Consider the following 25,644-nt stretch of genomic DNA (forward strand, 5'->3'; position numbering starts at 1 on the left):
AGTTGCATCCCTGACCATCTTGGCTAATAGCCATTGATAAATCTGTGATATATCACACACAAGTAACAAAATGTATGCTTCCCATTTATATATACAGCTGCAATTCAAGAAAATAGACCATTGGAAGAGATATCTAAAAGCCACAAGAATTAATTCATAGCTTCATAGATTTCTAAATTCCAAGGCTTGTAATCCTCTGTAAAATACAGGCCAGAGAACTTCCCCAAATTCCTTAAAAACAACATACCCTTTTTTAAAAAAAAATAATCTGATATTGATTTAAAGATTCCTAGTAATGGAGAATCCACAATACCTGTTGGTAAATTGTTCCAATGGTTAATTACTCTCACTGTTAAAAATGTACACCTTATTTCTGGTCTGAATTTGTCTACCTTCAACTCATAGACATAGAATCACAGACTCATAAACTTTAAGGCGAGAAGGGATAATCATGATCGTCGAATCTTCCTTCCTGCACATCACAGGCCACAGAACCTTGCCCACCTTCTCCAGTAATAGACCCATAGCCTTTGGCTGAGTTACTGAAGTCCTCAAATCATGGTTTTAAGACTTCAAGTTACAGAAAATCCACAATTTACACTAGTTTAAACCTGCAAGTGGCCCATGCCCCTGCTGCAGAGAAAGGCAAAAAAAACCCCAGGGTCTCTGCCAATCTGACCTGGGGAGAAATTCCTTCCGAACCCCAAATATGGTGATCCGTTAGACCCTGAGCATGAGGGCAAGACCCACCAGCTAGACACCAGGGAAAGAATTCTCTGTAGTAACTCAGAGCCTTCCCCATCTAGTGTCCCATACTGGCCGCTGGCGATATTTGCTACTAGCAGTCGCAAATCAACTACATGCCATTGTAGGCATTCTCATCATACCATCCCCTCCATGAACTTATCTAGCTCAGTCTTGGTACCAGTTAGGCTTTTTGCCCCCCCTGCTCCCCTTGAAAGACTGTTCCAGAACTTCACTCCTCTGCTGGTTAGAAAACTTCATCTAATTTCACGCCTAAACTTGTTGATGGCCAGTTTATATCCATTTGTTCTTGTGTCCACATTAGCACTTAACTTAAATAACTTCTCTTCATCTCTGGTATTTATCCCTGTGATGTATTTATGGAGAGCAATCATATCTCCCTTCGGCCTTCTTTTGGTTAGGCTAAACAAGCCGAGGTCTTTGAGTCTCCTCTCATAAGGTAGGTTTCCCATTCCTCTGATTATCCTAGTAGTCCTTCTCTGCCCCATTACACTTTGAATTAATCTTTCTTAAACATGGGTACCATTACACACAGTATTCCAGCTGGGGTCTCACCAGTGCCCTGTATAATGGTAATAACACTTCCCTGTCTCTACTGGAAATACCTCGCCTGATGCATCCAAGGATTGCATTAGCTTTTTTCATGGCCACATCACATTGGCGGCTCAAGGTCATTCTGTGATCAGCCAATTAGATCTTTCTCCTCCTTTGTCACTTCCAACTGAAAAGTCCCCAACTTATAGCAAAAATTCTTGTTGTTAGTCCCTAAAATCCCAAAGTGCATGACCTTGCACTTTGCACTATTAAATTTCATCCCATTTCTATTACTCCAGTTTACCAGGTCATCCAGATCTTTTCATATGATATTCCGGTCCTCCTACATATTGGCAATACCTCCCAACTTTGTGTCATCCAAAAATTTTATTAGCACACTCTCACTTTTTGTGCCAAGGTCAGCAATAAAAATGTTAAACAGGATTGATCCCAAGACTGATCCCCGAGGAACTCCACTAGTAACCTCCCTCCAGCCTGACAGTTCACCTTTGAGTATGACCCACTGTAGCCTCCCCTTTAACCAGTTCTTTATCTACCTTTCAGTTCTCATGTTAATCCCCATCTTCTCCAATTTAACTAATAATTTCCAATGAGGAATTGTATCAAATGCTTTATTGAAATCTAGGTAGATTAGATCTACTGCATTTTCTTTGTCTAAAAAATCAGTTATCTTCTCAAAGGAGGAGATCAGGTTGGTCTGGCACAATCTGCCTTTTATAAAACCATGTTGTATTTTATCCCAATTACTGTTTACTTCTATGTTCTTAACTACTTTCTCTTTCACAGTTTTTTCCAAGACCTTGCATACAATTGAGGGTCAAACTAACAGGCCTGTAGTTTCCCAGATCACTTTTTTCTCCAATTCTCCAGTCAAAGGGTATGATCCCCAAGTTTACAGATTCATTAAAAATCCTTGCTATTGGTCTTTCAATTTCATGTTCGGTTCCTTTAATATTGTTGGATGGAGATTATCCAGGTCCCCCAGTTTAGTCCCATTAAACTGTTTGAGTTTGACTTCCACCTCAGATGTGGTCATTTCTACTTTCATATCCTCTTTTCAATTAGCCACCCTGCCGCTACCCCTCATTACTTCTCATTACTTTTATTAAAAACTGAGGCAAAGTATTTGTTTGTGTTAGGCTATGCCTAGATTATCTTTAATCTTCACCCCATCTTCAGTGCTTAGTGGTTCAATTTGTTCTTTCCTTGTTTTCTTTTTATTTATTTGACTATAGAATATTTTACTATTGGTTTTAATTGCCTTTGCAAGCCCAACTCTGCTTGGATTTTGGCAGTTCCTACTTTTCCCCTACACTTTCTGACCTCGTTGCTGATTGTGACAGAGATCCCTGGGGTACAACTTGGAACTGTGGGACTGCTGTGCCACCTTAACTATTTAGCCTGAGTTGTCTCTCATAAAGCTATGCTAGTGAGAAGCAGCAACACACCTCCGGGCACTGTGATCATTCAGCTATCAACATGTGAAGCCCTACACCCAGATGTATTACATGAATGCTCCCTGAGCTACTCATGAATCATACAGAGAGAGGCGCCAGTCAATCACCTCAGCCCCCTAGCCTTTCACCCCAGAAATATACTGTTACACTGCTTAAGGCTCCCTTGGGCAGTGCAAGCTCACTAATAAATTCCCCACTTCCTCGTAGGAAAGTGGACGTGCACCAGCCTTTGTAGTCTGAGCTGAGATTTCCAAAGCACTTCAACCAAAAACACACTGTTTTAGGTAAAGTATAAAACATTTATTACCTACAGAAAGATAGCTTTTAAGTGATTATAAGTAGCAGGCACAGAGATCAAAGTTGTTTACCTAAGTAATAAAAATAGAAACACAGTCTAAATTTTAACTTTAAAACACTAAATAAGATTTGAATCAAGCAGTCTCTCACCCTGATGTTACAGGCAGCTCACAGTTCCTCAATACATGGACTGGACACCCTTCCAACCTGGGACCAATCTCCCTAGTTCAAAGTCTTTTGTCTTCCAGATGATCTTCCAGGAGTTGAGATGGAGATGGCGGGGAGAGAGGTCAAGTAATGATGTCACTGTCTCTCTTTTTTCCAGCTGCTACACAGATCCTTGCTGTGACATGGGTTAGGCTGCCCCATTGCATACATGCCTTCTCTGAGAACTCTCTGGGATAGTGGGTTGGGTGTTGATGAACCATTAAAAATCTGTCTGGCCAGTGATTGGAGGCTCTTTTGTCCCTTCTGAAAGGCCAGCAGTGGGCATCTCCTAACCTCACAATATATTTCAGTAACACATATAGTAATGCTTCATAACTTCACATCCAATGATGGACCTTAATATGTTGTTGGATTTTATGTACTAACAGATCCAGACTTTTAAAATGATACCTCACAAGGCATACTTGTACAAAACAAACCATAATCATATGGCAGTGGTGAATATAGAGGTTCCAGGGTGCTAATTTGAAGTACAGAGTGTCACAATGATTCATCCCCTCTTCCATTCCTTGTAGGCTTTCTGCTTTCTCTTAATAGCCTGTTTGAGATGCTTGCTCATCCAGCTTGGTCTGTAACCCTTCCCTACAAATTTTTCTCCTTGCTTGGGATTCAGGCTTCAGATAGCTTCTTCAACTTTGAACAGGTAGTTCTAGTGCTAGTTGCTCTCTTTTGTTACACAGGCTCCTTGCATTGGTGTACAAACATCTTAACTGTTGCTGCTTGGCTTCACTCAGATTCCTCACCTGATTGAGTACAATTATTTTACTTACAGTATTGCCTACCTGACTGTTAGCTTCATTGGTATTGGCACTATCTTTCCTCTTACTGTCTATTCTCCTACCTACTGCTCTTCCTTTCTCCATTGGTGTATTCTCTCTTGATTTTCTTCCCAGTCAATATTAGGATAAGGTGTGGGGATTACATGAGCTTCTCCCAGCTGTCTACCCACAAGTTCCTAGTTTAATGCTCTGTTAATCAGTTGTGCCATCTTCCATCCCAGAAGTCTGTTTTCCTCCCTACTCAGGTGGAGTCCATCCCATGAGAACAGTCCTCTGTCCATGAATGCCTCTCATTCATGAAATATCCCAAAGCCCTCCTTATTGCACCACTGCGTGAGCCATCTATTGATCATCATAATTTTGTCTTGCCTTCCCTCTCCTCCTCTAGGGACAGACAGAATCTCACTGAAGATCATCTGAGCCTCCATTTCTTTAAGCATCTTCCCCAGCTTGGCATAGTCTCCTTTGACGCGTTCCAGTGAGAATCTAGCTGTTTCATTTGTTCCCACATGAAGGACAATCAGTGAATTCTTTCCTGCTCCTATTAGAATCCTCTTCAGCCTCAGATCCACATTCTGTATCTTAGCTCCTGGCAGACAGCACACCTTTCTATTCTCTGGATCAGTTCTGGTGACAGATCGTTGAAACGGATCTTTAATAGCCCACAGCTGGGCAGATTGCTACCAGCACCAGTAGAAATTCAGAAAACAATATGCTTAATGCATAGTAATTTATTTGAGAAAGAATCACACAAGCAGTAAGGGTTACATAATGCACCTCTCCTTAATAAGCTTCAATTCCCCAAGCATAAATGTTCAGTAACTATGTTGGCCTTACACAGTATCCTGATTATCAAACAAAGCAGGTATAGCTACTGATTCTAGATGGAGACTTCTTTTCTTCTGTTCTTTCCCCCTCAGGTACTTGGTCTGTCAAATGTCCCCCGGAAGCAGGGTCTTGGTTACCCCACGGCCCTCTGGTTCAAAAGTCCCACAAAAGTCCCTCGAAATAGCGTCATGGTTACCCCGAGGTTTTCTGTCTCACAGCATCATGAACCTCTTCAGATGTTAATTGGAGAACTAACTTAACTAATTTACTTTGCTTGGCATTTATAACTTTTGTTCTCAAAGGAGTCACATTTCCCAGAAATATGCTCTGTGGGCGTTCATTACCGGTTTTCTCTAATTAATATTTTAGAAGGGACTGCAAAATAGGTACAGACCAAAGATCAATCAATTTTTATCCTCTCATCAATCATTCACTTAAGCTTTTAGCATGATGCCATCCAAAAAGGGTCATTTTGACCCTATGTCAGCCTGTACCAAGTCCACTGATCACATGATTTTATGTCGTCTTTACTTTGGTGAGCTGGTTGCCCCAGCTGATATATTCCAAAGTTTGATGTTGACACATATATGCAGCTAGAGCTTTTATTAACTATTTAAGTACAGTTTCAGCACTTCCAGTACATTTTCCACACCATCTATATAGCAAATGCAAATGCTTCTCCCAGAATCCTCTAGCAAATTCAGACATACCAAGCCATATCAAACTCATGCTTGCCACATTTATTCATATCAGTCACAGCAATTCATAATAATTCAGCACTGTCCCAACACAGGCCTTGTCTGTTCTTCTTAGTAGGGAGTCCCCAATCATATAGACCTGCCTTTTCCTGGTGTTGGTGTGATTTTCCAGCCTTCCTCCTTTTCCTTCTGGCTGCAAGTCCTCTTGTCTTTTGTTCTCCCTTGCAATCTTAGCACTTCTTAGGAATGTGTATTTTTGCAATATTAGCCCTGTTCTCGCCAGATTCTGTGAGCAGGTCCTGCCTTGTACCAGGTCTCTGATACAAGGGCTTATGTCTCAGGCTCTCTTCCTACTACAGGTTCAAGTCTAGCAAACAGTCTTCCACAGGTTAATTGTTCTGGTTGCAGGCATTAGCCAGGTCACAAAATTTAGAGACAGAGCTCACTCATTTTTTAATCCTCTCTGGATTGGTCTTGACTAGGAAAAGTGTCTGAGTTTAGTGCAGGGTCAGCTAACACGTGCTAGCTAAGCCTGTCCTAACTTCACCTGTTTTCCAGTGCAGATACAGTGAGATACCATGAGTTCAGTTTTAGCTGGTCAAGTTGCAGTCTAAGTGGTAGTGAGAGATCAGCATGCATTACCTATGAAAGCAATCCAGCTCCCCTCTGGTCTAACTTTCTGTGTGTCTCGCTTCCCTTAACAGTGAATTTTGAGGTGATTGGACCTGATCATCCCATCACGGTCTCTGCAGGGGAAGATGCCCTGTTACCCTGTCACCTCTCCCCCAGCATGAATGCTCAGGAGATGGAGGTGCGCTGGTTCCAATCCAAGTTCTCTGAACTTGTCTATCTGTATCAGCATGGAAAAGATCAGACTGAGCTGCAAACATCAAAGTATCGGGGCAGAACAGAGCTGCTGAAGGACGGTATCATGGATGGAAGAGTTGCCCTGCATATACGCAACATTACCCCCTCTGACCAAGGACAATTTATCTGTTTCTTCCGATCACCCAGCTTTTATGGGGAAGCCACTCTGGAACTGAAGGTGACAGGTCAGTAACTTGGCTGCTAATTTGAATTCCCAGAAGAAGAAGAAGAAGAATTTATTTTGAGGTGTAATTTAATGTGTCTCATTTTCATGTCAGTATCCAGAATTCCCTTCTATCTGTCTAGCAAAGAAAGGTACAATACAAGCTAGTGGCTGGAAGTTGAACCTAGAGAAATTCAGACCAGAAATAAGGCATAATTTTTTAATAGTGAGAGTAATTAACCATTGGAACAATTTACCAAGACTTGTGGTGGATTCTCCATCCCTTGCAATTTTAAAATAAAGATTGGCTGTTTTTCTAAAAGATCTGCTCTCAGAATCATTTTGGGGGCAGTTCTCTGGCCTGTGTTATGCAGGAGGCCAGACCAGATGATCACAGCGATCCCTTCTGGCCTTGGAATCTATGAATAAACCTATGAAAGCTTTTTTAAAGACTATTAGATCTTTAATCTTAGAGAAAAGAGCAAGAGGAGATAAAAAGGTGAAGAAAAATACTTTAAAATCAGCTCTTGTTTCTTGCTGCACAACTTCTAAGGGCATGTGCAGGAGTAGGATGGCTGATACTCACTGGTGATCCAGGTGCAGTGCATCACAAGAGGGGCAGTTGGCCTTCACGTGCCTCAGCTCATTACATTTAAAGCATCACCCAGCTGACTGTGGGCTGGGGCGAGGTGGGTGGTTGGAGAGTGGAGAGATGGAATGAGAGAGCATCTCCCTGGCTGTGTGGAAGGCTCCTCCTTGTGTGGTGGGGCCTTGGGCTGACCCCAATAGTAGGGTGTTGTTTCAGGTTGCCCTTTCTGGTATCCTCTCCAACTGCTACTAGCTTTCTTCTTCTCTGCCACCTCCACCCATTTGGCTCCAATCTCCACCGCCTCGATTACAGTTTGGGGCTTCCTATCTAGGACGTACCTTTCTATTTCCTCAGGAACACCCTCTAAGAATTGCTCCGTTTACAAGAGGAGAGACAGATCTTCCCGAGATTTAACACTTACTCCTCATATCCAGGCATCCCAATTTTTCACAATCTGGTAGGTGTGTTGGGAAAATGCCATGTCTGGTTGCTACCTTAGGGCTCTGAACTGCCGACGGGCATGCTAGGGTGTGAGCCCCATTCTAATTCTGGCCTTTTGTTTAAAAAGTTCATACTCGTTCATGTGTTCTTTAGGCATTTCAGCTGCCATCTCAGCTAAGGGTCCACTGAGTTGCGGGCTCAGCTCCACGATATACTGGTCTGTAGGGGTGTTGTACCCAAGGCAGGCCCGTTCAAAATTTTCTAGGAAGGCCTCTGTATCATTGCCTACCTTGTATGTGGGGAATTTCTTGGACTGGGGAGCAGTACCTGGAGAAGGACTGTTAAGGTTATGGTTGGTTCAGCTTAGCCCTTTCCAGCTCTAAGCGCTTCAGCTCCATTTCCAAGCGCTTCGCCTCCGCCTCCAAGCGCTTCATTTCCATGCGCTTCTCCTCTCCTCTGCCTCCGCCTCCAAGCACTTCATCTCTAGGAAGAAATTCCTGTCTTCCGCAATCAGAACGTGATCTGGATTAAGGGCATCCCTCCAGCTTGGCTCCCTGATCTCAGATTGGGGAGGGCTGACCCTTCCCCCCTGGGAAGTCTCCGGTCCCCCATCCCTTCCCTGGATTTCCATCATGGAGCTGGATGTCTGGGCTTGATCTGGGTCTGTCTTCTCCGTGGCATGCCACTTTGGGAAGACTGGATTTTCTATGGTTTTGGTGCCTGACCTCAACCTCATGCACAGGCTGCCCTACTCCAGCCTAACTATTTCATTGCCACAAAGCTAGAAAAGAAAAATATATATATATATTGCTTGTTGGACTCCCTGGCTTTGCAGGCTAATCCTTTGGCATGCCTGTTCCCCCTCAGGAAGAAAAGAAAAGAAAAGAAAAGAAAAGAAAAGAAAAGAAAAGAAAAGAAAAGAAAAGAACAGAAAAGAAACCTCTCCCTGTCTTTCAAGCAGCCAGAAGGAAAAATGTGTCCTTTTAAAATCCTGACATCTGTGCTTCTGGTTCAAAATGATCTCACCACTCTGCCACCATGTCAAGGCTGAATCCCCACTCTGGCACTTCAAGTGGAGAAGGTAGTGGCCCACAAGGATTTAAAAAAAAATGAATACTTGCTACTCCAGGCTTGAATTAAACTCCTAAGGTTACAGCTTTTCTCTGACCTTGGCTTGGTAAACACTGCTACCACCCAAAAGCGAAAACCCGTTTGGACTCAGGAAGGAGCACTTGAGAATTCCTCCCTGTGGGGTACCCTTAAGCCCTTTCACACCTCCCCTGGGGAAGAGGGGAGAAGGAAAACAAAGGAAATTAGCTGTTGCTACCAGCTAATCAAAACAACATGCACAAACCTCTTAAGACACCAAAAAAATCCAATCGTGTTCTTTAAAAAGGTAAATTTTATTAAAAACAAAAAGAAAGAAAATACATCTGGAACTTAGGCTTTTGCTGTATTTTAAAACAGCAATTCCAAAAATTAAGCACCCAAAATAGCTTTCTTGGGAGTTCAGCTTAAAGGTTACAAGCAAACAAAAGCATCAGGGTTTAGCACAGAGGAGATCCACAAGCCAAAATAAGAAATAAAAGAAAATAACCTAATCACTTCTTTCCAAACATTTCTGAACTACTTATACATCTGGGTTTCAGATAAGTAGGTTTGAGGTATGAACTGGTGTTTTTTCGTACCTGGTTTTAAAATTGCTTACAGCATAACTTCAGCCCTGTCCTGCTCTGTCCCCTCTCTCTGGAGAACAACCAACAACAGACAAAGGAAAGTTTTTTTCTCCAACTTTAAAAAGTTCTAGCCCTCCCATTGGCTTTTTTGGTCAGGTTCCCATTCCCCCCCCGCTTTTTTTTTTTTTAAAAAACCTCGGGGACTTTTTAGCCCTTTACAGGTAAAGCAAGCAGAGAACAGCTAGCAAGAGGGATTTTACAGCTAACCGGCTGGCTGGGTGTTCATAAAAGGGAGCTATGCCCCCCCCTTCATTTATCACACCATCGTTAGAGGGTTTTAAGGCCCGTCTTGACAAAGCCCTGGCTGCGATGATTTCGTTGGGGTTAGTCCAGCTTTGAGCAGGGGGTTGGACTAGATGACCTTCTGAGGTCTCTTCCAACCCTGATATTCTATGATAACTGTTGCTAATCATATCGAGGCAGCTATCGTGGAGGTGAAAATAATGAGTTCAAGTACAGCAGGTGTGATGTAAGCCATGCAACCACTACAGATGTGGACTACAACAAGACAGTTGAAAAATCACAATGTAAATGAGAAGTCACAGGCCCAATGATTTCAAAACAACACAAGGAAAAGAATGTCACCACTGTGAATGTACACACCACACTACAAACTACACAGGAAAGCTTCCAGTGGGAGCTTAGTGCACTGCAAAAAGAGGGGACATTTTGCTAAGGTATGCTGAAGCAAACCAGCCTAATCAACAAGTACATGCAGTTACTGTGCCCGAGGTTAGTACATTGTGTGTGGATGAACGCAGATCCACATACATTGTAGATAAAATAGCATGTGCTGTTCATGTCTCTGCTGCAGCAGGCGTGAAGCCCCAGGTGGTGGAATGAATGTTGGACACTGGCTCAGCAGTTTCTATACTACCTGAATCGATTTGTCTGCAATACTTAGGACATGTGCCACTTACAGAACTGCGCTTACACCTGGTGTGTTACTTGATGAACTTGTGGCACCTTAGAGACTAACAAATTTATTTGAGCATAAGCTTTCGTGAGCTACAGCTCACTTCTTCGGATGCATTCCTGTTATTTCGACCTTCAGGAGGAGTCCACCCAGAATCCTTCTTTTTGTAGTGTTGGTAGGAAGGTCCCTGTGGGTTCATACGTTGGTTAGAGGTGTGTTGGAAATATTCCTTGAGTCGGAGACGTCGAAAAAAGATTCTAGGTCACCACAGAACTGTATCATGTTCGTGGGGGTGGAGGGGCAAAAGGAGAGGCCCTGAGATAGTACAGATTTTTCTGCTGGGCTAAGAGTATAGTTGGACAGATTAACAATATTGCTGGGTAGGTTAAGGGAACCACTGTTGTGGCCCCTTGTGGCATGTAGTAGTTTCGAGAGTTTAGTGTCCTTTTTCTTTTGTAAAGAAGCAAAGTGTGTGTTGTAGATGGCTTGTCTAGTTTTTGTAAAGTCCAGCCACGAGGAAGTTTTTGTGGAAGGCTGGTTCTTTATGAGAGTATCCAGTTTTGAGAGCTCATTCTTAATCTTTCCCTGTTTGCTGTAGAGGATGTTGATCAGGTGGTTCCGCAGTTTCTTTGAGAGTGTGTGGCACAAGCTGTCAGCATAGTCTGTGTGGTATGTAGATTGTAATGGATTTTTTACCTTCAGTCCTTTTGGTATGATGTCCATCTGTTTGCATTTGGAGAGGAAGATGATGTCTATCTGTATCTGTATGAGTTTTTTTATGAAGTTGATAGATTTCCACTCCATATGGCTAAATTCAGTGCCTTGCATAATAACAGTTTTCAGAGTAGCAGCTGTGTTAGTCTGTATTCGCAAAAAAGAAAAGGAGTACTTGTGGCACCTTAGAGACTAACAAATTTATTTAAGCATAAGCTTTCGTGAGTGCATCCGATGAAGTGAGGCTTATGCTCAAATAAATTTGTTAGTCTCTAAAGTGCCACAAGTACTCCTTTTCTTTTTTGCGAATACAAACTAACACGGCTGCTACTCTGAAACTTGATGAACTGCATCCCTGTGCTTGGTTGACTGCGTGCAACCATGACTTTTGATACAGAATTCTACCGGTATGCATTATATCTTATGCCTAGGGGTTCTGCTATGCTAAACAGTGATTTGTTTCCCTCACTAAACATGTAGGCAGTCAACGGGCACATTGCTTTTACCCCACCTGCCACCACTACCATACAAACTCCAGTCTCTGCTCTTAACAAGGATGGTACAGAGGAGCGCCTTGGCTGTGCGTTTGGATTTGCTCACGAAATTAAACTTTGCGCTCAGGTGACACCTACACAACAGAATTTACCCCCTCTACCATTCTCAGTCAGGGATGCTGTATCACATGAGGTTAAAAAATTAGTACAGAATGGTGTTATTGAAGAGATTGCAACATGTGCATGGGTCTCACCAATAGTGGTGACAAAGAGAAAGACTGGAGGTATTTGTCTTTGCATAGACATAAGGGAGCCTAATAAAGCCATTGTGATTGACAGCTATCAACTCACACATAGAAGAAACATTGGCGGATCTTTGTGGCACAAAGATATTTTCTACTCTCAATCTACAGAATGCATATCACCAAGTTATACTAGAGGAAGAGTGAGAGATCTCATAGCATTTATTATGCTTGAGGACCTATTCCACTTGAAACATGCACCATGCAGACTTGTATTGGAACCCAGCACTTTCCAAAGAATGACATCAGTGATTCTGAAGAATCAGCCTGGAGTCCAGTGTTATTTGGATGAAATTATTGTGTTTGGGAAGACTTGTGAGAAACATGAAAAACATTTCCATGCAATACTACACCACATCAGAACAGCAGGGCTGAAACTGAATTTGGCCAAATGCCAGTTCAGACAAACAGAGTTATTTCTGGGGCACATAATTTTCCAAACTAGACTGAAACCCTGGCTTGGACCACATCATGGTGGTTACAAAAGACCCACCTCCAAGATACTTATAAACCTTACATATTTTCATAGATTTTACATCATGGTATGCCAAGTTTATTCTGAACAACACCTCAGTCACCGTTACAAACATATTTCAGGGAATCTCGACCGTGGCCTGGATGGCTATTGCAGAAATTGTTTCGCAACAGTGAAAGATTTGATTGCAAATAGTCCAGTACTTACACTGTTTGATCCTGCCTCAGAATATGGATTGGAAGCAACACTTACTCAAATACATGACAACATGGAGGAGACCAGTGCATTTGCATCAAGAACACTTGCAGAAACTGAGACGGAGTATTCATCTGTTGAAAAGAAAGCACTTGCTTGCCTATCGGCTGTGGAAAAATGGAGAACTTACTTCTGGGGCCATACTTTCAAATCGCATACCCATCATAGCTCTTTGATGACACTGTTAACTTCTAGCAGACTCAGACAAGTGGAAGGCCAAATTGTCAGATGGTCAGCAAGACGACTGTTTTTCCACGTATGTCACAGAGTAAAAGCTAGGAATTTAAAATGGGATGGCTGATTGCTGATCCTGCCTGCCCTTGCCTTCACGTGACAGACAGATGATGACAATGTAGTTGCAGTTATAACAGGCACTCTCACAGCTGTTATACAAGAACAATTCAAAGCTGCTTGCTTAGCATGCCCCATTCAACAAAAATTGCAGGAACAGCTGATAACAAAATGGCCACATGACCCCAAATTTTTGATCCAGCTTTGCAACTTTACTGTAGAGTACTCAAAAAGTTTCTATACAAGATGGATGGGTATTATGAGGTACTGACTGGCTGATTGTACCAGACACACTGCAGACAACATTCATACATCTGGCACGTGACACCTATCAAAGGATTGACACAATGAAACAGTGTCTATGTGACCTGTATTGGGGCTGGGAATAGATGCTCAGGTTGAAGCAGCTGTAAAAACATGCATTACTAGCCAGTTACATGACAAGATGATGGTGATGCATGTGCCACCATTACAGCCTGTTCCTCTTCCGGATGCAGCATGGGAAAAGCTTGCCATTTATATTATAAGTCCATTCAACAATACACCAAGTGACTATCATTATGCTAGGTTTCAGAGTAGCAGCCGTGTTAGTCTGTATTCGCAAAAAGAAAAGGAGTACTTGTGGCACCTTAGAGACTAACAAATTTATTAGAGCATAAGCTTTCGTGAGCTACAGCTCACTTCATCGGATGCATTTGGTGGAAAAAACAGAGGAGAGATTTATATACACACACACAGAGAACATGAAACAATGGGTTTATCATACACACTGTAAGGAGAGTGATCACTTAAGATAAGCCATCACCCACAGCAGGGGGGGGAAAGGAGGAAAACCTTCCATGGTGACAAGCAGGTAGGCTAATTCCAGCAGTTAACAAGAATATCAGAGGAACAGTGGGGGGTGGGGTGGGGGGGAGAAATACCATGGGGAAATAGTTTTACTTTGTGTAATGACTCATCCATTCCCAGTCTCTATTCAAGCCTAAGTTAATTGTATCCAGTTTGCAAATTAATTCCAATTCAGCAGTCTCTCGTTGGAGTCTGTTTTTGAAGCTTTTTTGTTGAAGTATAGCCACTCTTAGGTCTGTGATCGAGTGACCAGAGAGATTGAAGTGTTCTCCAACTGGTTTTTGAATGTTATAATTCTTGACGTCTGATTTGTGTCCATTCATTCTTTTACGTAGAGACTGTCCAGTTTGACCAATGTACATGGCAGAGGGGCATTGCTGGCACATGATGGCATATATCACATTGGTAGATGCGCAGGTGAACGAGCCTCTGATAGTGTGGCTGATGTGATTAGGCCCTATGATGGTATCCCCTGAATAGATATGTGGAATTAATTTGCAAACTGGATACAATTAACTTAGGCTTGAATAGAGACTGGGAATGGATGAGTCATTACACAAAGTAAAACTATTTCCCCATGGTATTTCTCCCCCCCACCCCACCCCCCACTGTTCCTCTGATATTCTTGTTAACTGCTGGAATTAGCCTACCTGCTTGTCACCATGGAAGGTTTTCCTCCTTTCCCCCCCCTGCTGTGGGTGATGGCTTATCTTAAGTGATCACTCTCCTTACAGTGTGTATGATAAACCCATTGTTTCATGTTCTCTGTGTGTGTGTATATAAATCTCTCCTCTGTTTTTTCCACCAAATGCATCAGATGAAGTGAGCTGTAGCTCACGAAAGCTTATGCTCTAATAAATTTGTTAGTCTCTAAGGTGCCACAAGTACTCCTTTTCTTTTTATCATTATGCTATCACCCTGGTCAACTACTTCAGTAAACAGCCAGAAGTGGTGTACATGTCACAGGTCACTTCTGCTACACTCATCAGGTTCTTGCCTACTGTCTTTTCCAAATTAGTGTTGGACAATGGAACAAAATTTACCTGACTGGAATTTGAAACTTTTCTGGCAGAGGGGATCGTTAGAAATAGAAGATCATAGAATCATAGAAGACTAGGGTTGGAAGAGACCTCAGGAGGTCATCTAGTCCAACCCCCTGCTCAAAGCAGGACTAACCCCAACAAAATCATCCCAGCCAGGGCTTTGTCAGGCTGGGCCTTAAAAACCTCTAAGGATGGAGATTCCACCACCTGCCTAGGTAACCGATTTCAGCCCCATGGACTTGTGTATGTCTAGCTTTTCTAAATAGTTCTTAACCTGTTCTTTTACCAGTGAGGGCTGCTCACCTCCTCCCCATACTGTTATGCCCAGTGCAGCAGTCTGGGAACTGACCTGGTCTGTGAAGACTGAGGCAAAAAAAAGCATTGAGTTCTTCAGCTTTTTCCACATCATCTGTCACTAGGTTGCCTCCCCCATTCAGTAAGGGACCCACACTTTCCCTGACCTTCTTCTTGTTGCTAACATACCTATAGAAACCCTTCTTGTTACCCTTCACATCCCTTGCTAGCTGCAACACCAATTGTGCTTTGGCCTTCCTGATTACACCTCTGCATGCTCGAGCAATATTTTTATACTCCTTCTTAGTCATCTGTCCAAGTTTCCACTTCTTGTAAGCTTCCTTTTTGTGTTTAAGCTCACCGAAGATTTCTCTGTTAATCCAAGCTGGTTGCCTGCCATATTTGCTGTTCTTTCTGCACATTGGGATGATTTGTTCCTGTTCCCTCAATAAGGCTTCTTAAAATACAGCCAGCTCTCCTGGACTCCTTTCCCTCTCATATTAGCCTCCCAGGGGATCCTGCCCATCAGGTCCCTGAGGGAGTCAAAGTCTGCTTTTCTGAAGTTGAGGGTCCGTATTCTGCTGCTCTCCTTTCTTCCTTTTGTCAGGATCCTGAATTCGACCATCTCACTGTCACTGCTGCCCAGGTTGCCACCCACTTCTACTTCCCCTACCAATTCTTACCTGTTTGTGAGCAGGAGGTCAAGAGGAGTACAGTCCCTAGTTGATTCCTCCAGCACTTGCACCAGGAAGCTGTCCCCAACACTCTCTGAAAACTTCCTGGATTGTCTGTGCACTGCTGTATCGCTTTCCCAGCAGATGACAGGGTGATTGAAGTCCCCCATGAGAACCAGGGCCTGTGATCTGGAAACTTCTGAAGTTGTCCAAAGAAAGCCTCATCTACTTCATCCTCCTGGTCTGGTGGTCTATAGCAGATGCCCACCACGATATCACCATTCTTACTTTTGCCTCGAAACTTAACCCAAAGACTCTCAACAGGCTTTTCTCCAGTTTCATATTGAGCTCTGAGCAATCATACTCCTCTCTTACAAACAGTGCAACTCCTCCACCTTTTCTCCCTGACCTGTCCTTCCTGAACAGTTTATACCCATCCATGACTGTGCACCAGTCATGTGAGTTACAGCACCAAGTATCTGTTATTCCAATCACATCATAATTCCTTGACTGTGCCAGGACTTCCAATTCTTCCTGCTTGTTTCCTAGGCTTGTTGCGTTCGTGTACAGGCACCTAAGATAACTAGCCAATTGCCCTACTTTCTCAGTATGAATCAGGAGGCCTCCCCTGGTTGCACTCTCGTTCTTGTGTTTCCTCCTGGTATCCCACTTCCTCACTTACCTCAGGGCTTAGGTCTCCATCCTCTGGTGAACCTAGTTTAAAGCCCTCCTCACTAGGTTAGCAAACCTGCCTGTGTAGATGCTGTTCCCTCTCTTTGTTAGGTGGATCCCATCTCTTCCTAGCAATCCTTCTTCCTGGAAGAACATCCCATGGTTGAATAATCCAAAGCCCTCTCTCTGACACCACCTCTGCAACCACACATTTACCTCCACAATTCAATGGTCCCTACCTGGGCCTTTTCCTTCAACAAGGAGGATGGACGAGAAAATGACTTGTGTGTCAAACTCCTTTATCCTTCTTCCCAGAGCCACATAGTCTGCAGTGACCCACTCGAAGTCATTCTTGGCAGTATCATTGGTGCCCACGTGGAGAAGTAGGAATGGGTAGCGGGCTGAGGGCTTGATCAGTCTCAGCAGACATTCCATCACATCCTGAATTCTAGCTCCAGGCAACCAGCACACTTTGAGTTTCCTAGTCTGGACAGCAGATGGATGACTCCATCCCCTTTAGGAGGGAGTCCCTGACCACCACCACCTGCCTCCTTCTCTTGGGAGTGGTGGTCGTGGAACTCGCATCCCTAGGACAATGCATCCGGGGCGGCAGGTTTGTATAATTTTTGATGGTGCCCAGAACAGGTCCAAGTCCCACCCCCCACACCTGCCTTGTAAGCCAATATACAGTAACTCCTCACTTAAAGTCATCCCGGTTAACGTTGTTTTGTTGTTACTTTGCTGATCAATTAGAGCAGTGGCTCTCAAACTTTTTTTCCCGCGGACCACTTGAAAATTGCTGAGAGTCTTGGCGGACCACTTAATGATCTTTCCAAAGGTTGTTTGTACCGTTAGCTAACTATTGTAAAGCACTTTGGATTAAAAAACCCCTAAATAATAAACTTTATTTGTTCTACACATAAAAGCACACAACTCATTTTAATATCAGTAGTCTTACCTTTCTAATGTGATGGATATGCCCTCTCTCCCCCACCACAGCAACCCCCAAGCTGGGGAAGAAGGGGGGGTCTCTCCCTCTCTCCCCCACTGCAGCAGCCCCTGAGCTCTGGCAGGAAAGGAGAGGGGGTTCTCTACCTTACCACAGCAGCCACTGAGCTGAAGCTGGGAAGGAAGGGGGGGTGTCTCCCCCGCAGCCGAAGCTCTGGAGCCTCTTTCTCTGGCCGCCGTAGCCCTGCACGTCCCAAATTCCCCCCACCCCCTCTTCTCACACCACTGCCCCCTCCTACCTACCCCTTATTCCCCCCAAGGCCACCACCTCCCCTTACATGTGCATCTTGTCCAGGGTCCAGGTACCTAACGAGAGGAACCACACCTGCGCAGTTCCACTAATTAAGTGGGTGGCCCTTCATTCTCTCACGTGCAGTCACCCAGGAGTGCACCTTAGAGGAAACTATGTGCAGACCACCTGAATGGAGCTTGCAGACCACAGGTGGTCTGCGGACCACAGTTTGAGAACCTCTGAATTAGAGAACATGCTCGTTTAAAGTTGCCCGATGCTCCCTTACAGTGTTGTTTGGCAGCCGCCTGCTTTGCCCATTGCTTGCAGAAAGAGCAGCCCATTGGAGCGCTAGTGGTGAGGGCTTGGAACCATGGTGGGCCGACAGCCTCCCCATCAGCTCCCCTAAGTTCCCTGTGCAGCTGCTGCCCAGCAGGCTACCAATTGCTGGGCAGTTCAGGTGTCCCTCCTGCACTGCCCTGTGCGGCTCCTGCCCTCTGCCTTGGAGCTGCTCTGGGAGCCTCCTGCTTGCTGTGCAAGTAGATTGACCAGATGTCCCTATTTTATAGGGACAGTCCTGATTTTTTGGTCTTTTTCATATATAGGCTCCTATAAAACCCCACTCCCATCCTGATTTTTCAAACTTGCTGTCTGGTCACCCTATGTGCAGGTGGGGAGGAGGAAGAGGGGTGTTGTTGTCAGGGTGTCCCCCTCCCCTGTTCCTGCCCCCCCATCTCCACAGAGCAAGGGGGGTCACGGCAGGGCTCAGAATGGGGGGAACTTGCTGGCAGCAGCTGCTGTCTCAAAGTCTCTCTCTCACACACAGGGTGTGTGTCTCTGTCTCTCTCTCTGACATGCTGTCTTCCCCCCTCCATTCCTGCTGCCTTATAGAGTGAGGCTGCATTAACAGCAATGTGTAAAACCTTGGGGGCTCAGCCGAGTGCTAGTTCATCATTTAGCAGTAAGGCATTCCCTGGGAAATATCCCACCCTCTGACTTCACACCTCAACCAAGCTTCATAATCATCATTGCTGTGTACAGTATTACATTGTTTGTTTAAAACTTATACTGTGTGTATGAGTCTTATCTGGCAAAAAAAAAATTCCCTGGAACCTAACCCCCCATTTACATTAATTCTTATGGGGAAATTGGGTTTGCTTAACATCGTTTCACTTAAAGTAGCATTTTTTCAGGAACATAACTACAACATTAAGCGAGGAATTACTGTATATTTTTTAAAATAGTGTAAAAATGTGAGGGCTCTGGGGTGGGACTGGTGATGAGGGGTTTGGGGGGTGTGTGGGGGGCTCAGGCAGAGGGCTGGGGTGAGGGCTGTAGATGAGGGGTTTGGTGTGTGGGAGGGGGCTCAGGGCTGGGGCAGAGGGTTGGAGTCCAGGGGGTGAGGGCTCTGGGGTGGGACAGGGCTGGGGATGAGGTGTTTGGGGTGTAGACAGGCTGCCCTGGGGCAAGGGCCAGAGAGGAGGATTCCCCCCCAGCCCTCTCCCCACAGGCAGCAGTGAGCTCCAGGGGAGGGCCTCCTCACTTCCCCCCTGCACCACACTCACCTCGCACCACTGCCATTGCACATGCTCCTAGGGCCCCTTTCAGGTACAGGAAGCCCCCTCGCTTCCCCTGCAGTGGATGCCGTGGGGGTGGGGGACTGCCATCACATGTGCACTTCCTCCCCTGCTGCTGCCCTTCACTGTAGCTTCACTGGGGGTGGGGCTGCCCCTTGTCCAGCATGGGGCCGGAGTGGTGACTGTGGGTGGAGGGGCCCTCTGTGCTAGTGGAGGGTCCCTTTGGAAAATGAAAGTGCCTGAGGGGGAAAGGCAGGTTCAGGGTCAGCCTGCCCTGGCAGTGGAGGTGGGGGGCACTAGGACCCTGCGGCAGCAGTTGATGCAGGGAGGCAGCATTGAGCTTGGGGCAGCAAGGGGAGGCTGGGGGACCCTCAGGGAAGGTGCAGGGGGGGTGGCAGGCGGGGCCGGGGGAAGAGCCCCTGGGCTCTGAATATTGCTGGAGCCCAGGCACCACGGGCCCATATAACTTGCTGCCTATGAATGCATCCCATGTCTTCCGGTTGATGGGGTCTTCTTCTGATCCCTGCCCTCAGATGACTCTTCCAAACCATTCTTCACCATAGTACCTGTGCACAGAGCCTGAAAACAGTTTCTTACTTCTATCTGCACTGGGGGTACATGGGTACTCCTCTTTCTTCTTCTGGAGGTAACTTGCTCCCAATTTTCTTCCCCGTTCTCCACTGCCCTCTCTGATTCTTCAGAATGCTGCGCCTGCAGTACGAAACACTGACTTCTATCCAAAAAGTCTTCATTTTCTCTGATGCAATGCAGGGTTGATATTTGGTAATTGATAATCCTTTAACCTTTAACCTGATAATCCTTTAACCTTCTCTTCCAATATGGAGACCAGCTTGCACTTCATACAGACGAAGTTGCTTCTACCCTGTGGGAGAAAGAAACATGGCACATCCTGTGCAGGTCACAACAGCTGATTGCTCACTATCCATATTGTTTTCCTTCTAAGAGCCTCTTCAGATGTTGTATTTACTGCTCACAGAAACCTGAGAGGCAAAAAACTCTGTGGGATCTCCCCCAAGGGGAGCTCCCAGGCAAACTCACTCCATTTGCTTCCCCTCTGTTTGCAGCTCATTCAGTTCGCAACTGGCTGCCTTTTTATAAGACTGCTGGCTCAAAACAGTTGCTCTGGTTCAAAGCCTTTCCTCCAATTAAGCACTCAAGGCCCACCTGGAACAAAGAACTCCCAATTCACAATCATCATGTATTACCCTCAAATTGATGGAGAAATTGAACAATTCCATAGAAGTTTGAAAGACAGTCTGCAGACAGCTACGCTGGAAAGAAAAGTGTGGACGACCTTCACTACAGATTACTTATAAATCTACAGGACTACATGTCATGCCACAACGCAAAAGTCATCTGTTGAGAGATGCATACTAAATTAAACATTGCTGGATTACATGGGCCTACATCTGCTATATCATTGCTGCTGGATATCCAACAAACAGTTCAATGGAAACAACAAAAAGATAAGTTTCAGAGTAGCAGCTGTGTTAGTCTGTATTCGCAAAAAGAAAAGGAGGACTTGTGGCACCTTAGAGACTAACAAATTTATTTGAGCATAAGCTTTTGTGAGCTACAGCTCACTTCATCAGATGCATTTGGTGGAAAATACAGAGGGGAGATTTATATACATACACAGAGAACATGAAACAATGGGTTACAGTGAGCTGTAGCTCACGAAAGCTTATGCTCTAATAAATTTGTTAGTCTCTAAGGTGCCACAAGTACTCCTTTTCTTTTTGCGAATACAGACTAACACGGCTGCTACTCTGAAAACTGTAAGGAGAGTGATCACTTAAGATGAGCCATCACCAGCGGGGGGGGGGGACCTTTCATGGTGACAAGCAAGGTAGGCTATTTCCAGCAGTTAACAAGAACATCTGAGGAACAGTGGGGGGTGGGGTGGGGGGGGAGAATAACATGGGGAAATAGTTTTACTTTGTGTAATGACTCATCCATTCCCAGTCTCTATTCAAGCCTAAGTTAATTGTATCTAGTTTGCAAATTAATTCCAATTCAGCAGTCTCTCGTTGGAGTCTGTTTAAGATATAGATAAATGTGAGGCCAGAGAACTGAAATTCAAATGTGGTTTGTTTGTAAGAGTATGGAAATCTGTAATGTTATGAAAAGGAGAACCCAGGTTCACTTCTCCACAGAAAATTATTGCTAAAAAGGATTGTGACATTCTGTACCTCAGAGTAACACCCTGGAACTTCCATATTCACTACTTTCATATAATTATGATATGTTTTGTACAAAGTATGCCTTCTGAGGTATCATTTTAAAAGTCTTGATCTGTTGAACATTAATATCCTCTTGGAGTGTATGTGCTATCATGGTATGGGAAGTTGTGAAGTTTTGTTATATGTGTGTTACTGAAATATGTTGTGAGGTTGGAAACACCCACAACCAACCTTTCAGGTGCAACAATGGAGGCGGCAAACAGTGGTTAATGGCTCATCAACACCCATCAAGGAAAGGATCCACTATCTCAGAAACTGTATACAATGGAGACTTCTCAGAGAGAACAGGTAGACAATGGAGAGTGCTTGACCAATGGAGACTACCTGAGCCCCACATCACAGCAAAAAATCTTTCCAGAAAACTGGAAGAAACTATAGATTCATAGATACTAAGGTCAGAAGGGACCATTATGATCATCTAGTCTGATCTCCTGCACAACGCAGGCCACAGAATCTCACCCACCCACTCCTACGAAAAACCTCTCACCTATGTCTGAGCTGCTGAAGTCCTCAAATCATGGTTTAAAGACTTCAAGGAGGAGAGAATCCTCCAGCAAGTGACCTGTGCCCCATGCTACAGAGGAAGGCAAAAAACCTCCAGGGCTTCTGCCAATCTGCCTTGGAGGAAAATTCCTTCCCGACCCCAAATATGGCGATCAGCTAAACTCTGAGCATATGGGCAAGATTCACCAGCCAGATACTACAGAAAATTCTTTCCTGGGTACTCAGATCCCACCCCATCTAACACCCCATCACAGGCCATTAGGCCTATTTACCATGAATATTTAAATTACCAAAACCATGTTATCCCATCATGCCATCTCCTCCATAAATGTATCAAGTTTAATCTTAAAGCCAGATAGATCTTTTGCCCTCATTGCTTCCCTTGGAAGGCTATTCCAAAACTTCACTCCTCTGATGGTTAGAAACCTTCATCTAATTTCAAGTCTAAACTTCCTGGTGGCCAGTTTATATCCATTTGTTCTTGTGTCCACAATGGTACTGAGCTGAAATAATTCCTCTCCCTCTCCTGTATTTATCCCTCTGATATATTTATAGAAAGCAATCATATCTCCCCTCAACCTTCTTTTAGTTAGGCTAAACAAGCCCAGCTCCTTAAGTCTCCTTTCATAAGACAAGTTTTCCATTCCTCGGATCATCCTAGTAGCCCTTCTCTGTACCTGCTCCAGTTTGAATTCATCCGTCTTAAAAATGGGAGATCAGAACTGCACACAGTATTCCAGGTGAGGTCTCACCAATGCTTTGTATAATGATACTGAAACTTCCTTATCCCTACTGGAAATACCTCTCCTGATGCATCCCAAGACTGCATTAGCTTTTTTCACAGCCATATCACATTGGTAGCTCATAGTCATCCTACGATCAACCATACTCCAAGGTCCTTCTCCTCCTCCATTACTTCTAAATGATGCATCCACAGCTTATAACTAAAATTCTTGTTATTAATCCCTAAATGCATAACCTTACACTTCTCACTATTAAATTTCATCCTATTACTATTACTCCAGTTTACAAGGTCATCCAGATCCTCCTGTATGATATCCGGGTCCTTCTCTAAACTGGCAATACCTCCCAGTTTTGTATCATCTGCAGACTTTATTAGCACACTCCCACTTTTTGTGCCGAGGTCAGTAATAAAAAGATGAAATAAGATTGGTTCCAAAACTGATCCTTGAGGAACTCCACTGGTAACCTCCCTCCAACCTGACAGTTCACCTTTCAGTAAGACCTGTTATAGTCTCCCCTTTAACCAATTCCTTATCCACCTTTTAATTTTCATATTGATCCCCATCTTTTCCAATTTAACTAATAATTCCCTATGTGGCACAGTATCAAACGCCTTACTGAAATCTAGGTAAATTAGATCTACTGCTTTTCCTTTGTCTAAAAAAATCTGTTACTTTCTCAAAGAAGGAGATCAGGTTAGTTTGGCACAATCTACCTTTTGTAAAACCATGTTGTATTTTGTCCCATTTACCATTGACTTCAATGTCCTTAACTACTTTCTCCTTCAAAATTTTTTCCAAGACCTTGCATACTACAGATGTCAATCTAACAGGCCTATAGTTACCCGGATCACATTTTTTCCCTTTCTTAAAAATAGGAACTATGTTAGCAATTCTCCAATCATACGGTACAACCCATGAGTTTGCAGATTCATTAAAAATTCTTGCTAATGGGCTTGCAATTTTGGGTGCCAATTCCTTTAATATTCTTGGATGAAGATTATCTGGGCCCCCCGATTTAGTCCCATTAAGCTGTTTGAGTTTCGCTTCTACCTCAGATATGGTAATATCTACCTCCATATGCTCATTCCCATTTGTCATGCTACCATTATCCCTAAGATCCTCTTTAGCCTTATTAAAGGCTGAGGCAAAGTATTTGTTTAGATATTGGGCCATGCCTAGATTATCCTTGACCTCCACTCCATCCTCAGTGTTTAGCGGTCCCACTTCTTCTTTCTTTGTTTTCTTTTTATTTATATGTCTATAGAACCTTTTACTATTAGTTTTAATTCCCTTTGCAAGGTCCAACTCTACTTGACTTTTAGCCTGTCTCACTTTATCCCTACATATTCTGACCTCAATAAGGTAGCTTTCCTTGCTGATCCCTCCCATCTTCCACTCCCTGTATGCTTTCTGCTTCTTCTTAATCACCTCTCTGAGATGCTTGCTCATCCAGCTTGGTCTACAACTCCTGCCTATGAATTTTTTCCCCTTTCTTGGGATGGAGGCTTCTGATAGCTTCTGCAGCTTTGATTTAAAGTACTCCCAGGCCTCCTCTACCTTTAGATCCATAAGTTCTTCCACTTCAATCCACTTCCCTAACTAATTTCCTTAATTTTTGAAAGTCAGCCCTTTTGAAATCAAAAACCCTAGTCGCAGATTTATTTTTGTTAATCCTTCCATTCAGTTTGAACTGAATTAGCTCATGATCACTTGAACCAAGATTATCCCCTACAACCATTTTTTCTATGAGATCCTCACTACTCACCGAAACCAAATCTAAAACGGCATCCCCTCTAGTCGGTTCAACAGCTACTTGATGAAGGAATCAGCTATCGCATCTAGGAAAATCTGAGCCCTATTATTATTACTAGCACTGGTCCTCCAGTCTATATCTGGGAAGTTAAAGTCTCCAATGATCACAGAGTTTCCATTAGTATTTACTTTATTAAAAACATTAAAAAGGGCTCTATCCATATCCAAATTAGATCCCGGCGGTCTATAGCACACCCGAAGCACTATCGTAGGAGAGGCTCTAATAGTTTTATTCCCCAATGTAATTTTTGCCCAGACGTACTCTGTCTTATCCATTGCATCGCTTCTTATTTCTTTACATTCTACCTCATCATTGATATACAATGCTACTCCACCACCTTTACCTTTATTTCTGTCTTTCCTAAACAGCACATACCCTTCAATATCTGTAGTCCAATCATGACTGCTATTCCACCATGTTTCTGTTATCCCTATAATATCTGGTTTCACTTCCTGCACCAGTAGCTCTAGTTCCTCCATTTTGTTACCTAGGCTCCTCGCATTGGTGTACAAACATCTTAATTTTTGTTGTTTGGCCTTGCTCACATTCTGTACCCTATTAGGCACAGTCATTCTACAGCCAGCATAACCTATTAGACTGGTATCCACACTGCCCTCGCTCCTTATATACATTCTCCTACCCACAGCTGTCTCCTTTCTTACTTTGTTTTTTTCCCTCTCAATGCTAAAATCTGGTGTGGAGATTACCTGGACATCTCCCAACCATCTCCCCCAAATTCCTAGTTTAAAGCTCTCTTTATCAGTTGTGCCAGCCTTGATCCTAGAAGTCTATTTCCTTCCCTACTCAGATGAAGTCCATCCCGAGAGAACTGTCCTCTGTCCGTGAATGCCTCCCAGTGGCCATACATCCCAAAGCCCTCCTTATAGCACCATTGCCTAAGCCATCTGTTGATAGTCATAACCTTTGTTGCCCTTCTCTAGGAAGATGCAGAATCCCACTAAAGATCACCTGAGCCTCGATTTTCTTAAGCGTCTTCCCCAGCCTAGCATAGTCTCCCTTAATACTTTCCAGCAAGAATCTAGCCGTATCATTTGTTCCCATATGAAGGATAATTAGGGGATTCTTTCCTGCTCCCTTTAGGATCCTTTTCAACCTCAGGT

The 25,644-nt window shown here is 43.9% G+C and overlaps 1 protein-coding gene across 3 annotated transcripts in view; it reads left to right on the top strand.

Moving 5' to 3' along the window:
- Positions 1–25,644, top strand: part of LOC119842498 (butyrophilin subfamily 1 member A1-like) — a 64,753-nt gene that overhangs the window by 16,399 nt on the left and 22,710 nt on the right. For all 3 annotated transcript variants that reach the window (XM_043496995.1, XM_038370742.2, XM_038370747.2), the window contains exon 4: positions 6,312–6,659. In XM_043496995.1, coding sequence (XP_043352930.1) covers positions 6,312–6,659 — 348 coding nt within the window. The remainder of the gene's footprint in view (positions 1–6,311; positions 6,660–25,644) is intronic.

The sequence above is a fragment of the Dermochelys coriacea genome, chromosome 14, assembly GCF_009764565.3.
Source record: "Dermochelys coriacea isolate rDerCor1 chromosome 14, rDerCor1.pri.v4, whole genome shotgun sequence".
NCBI lineage: Eukaryota > Metazoa > Chordata > Testudines > Dermochelyidae > Dermochelys > Dermochelys coriacea.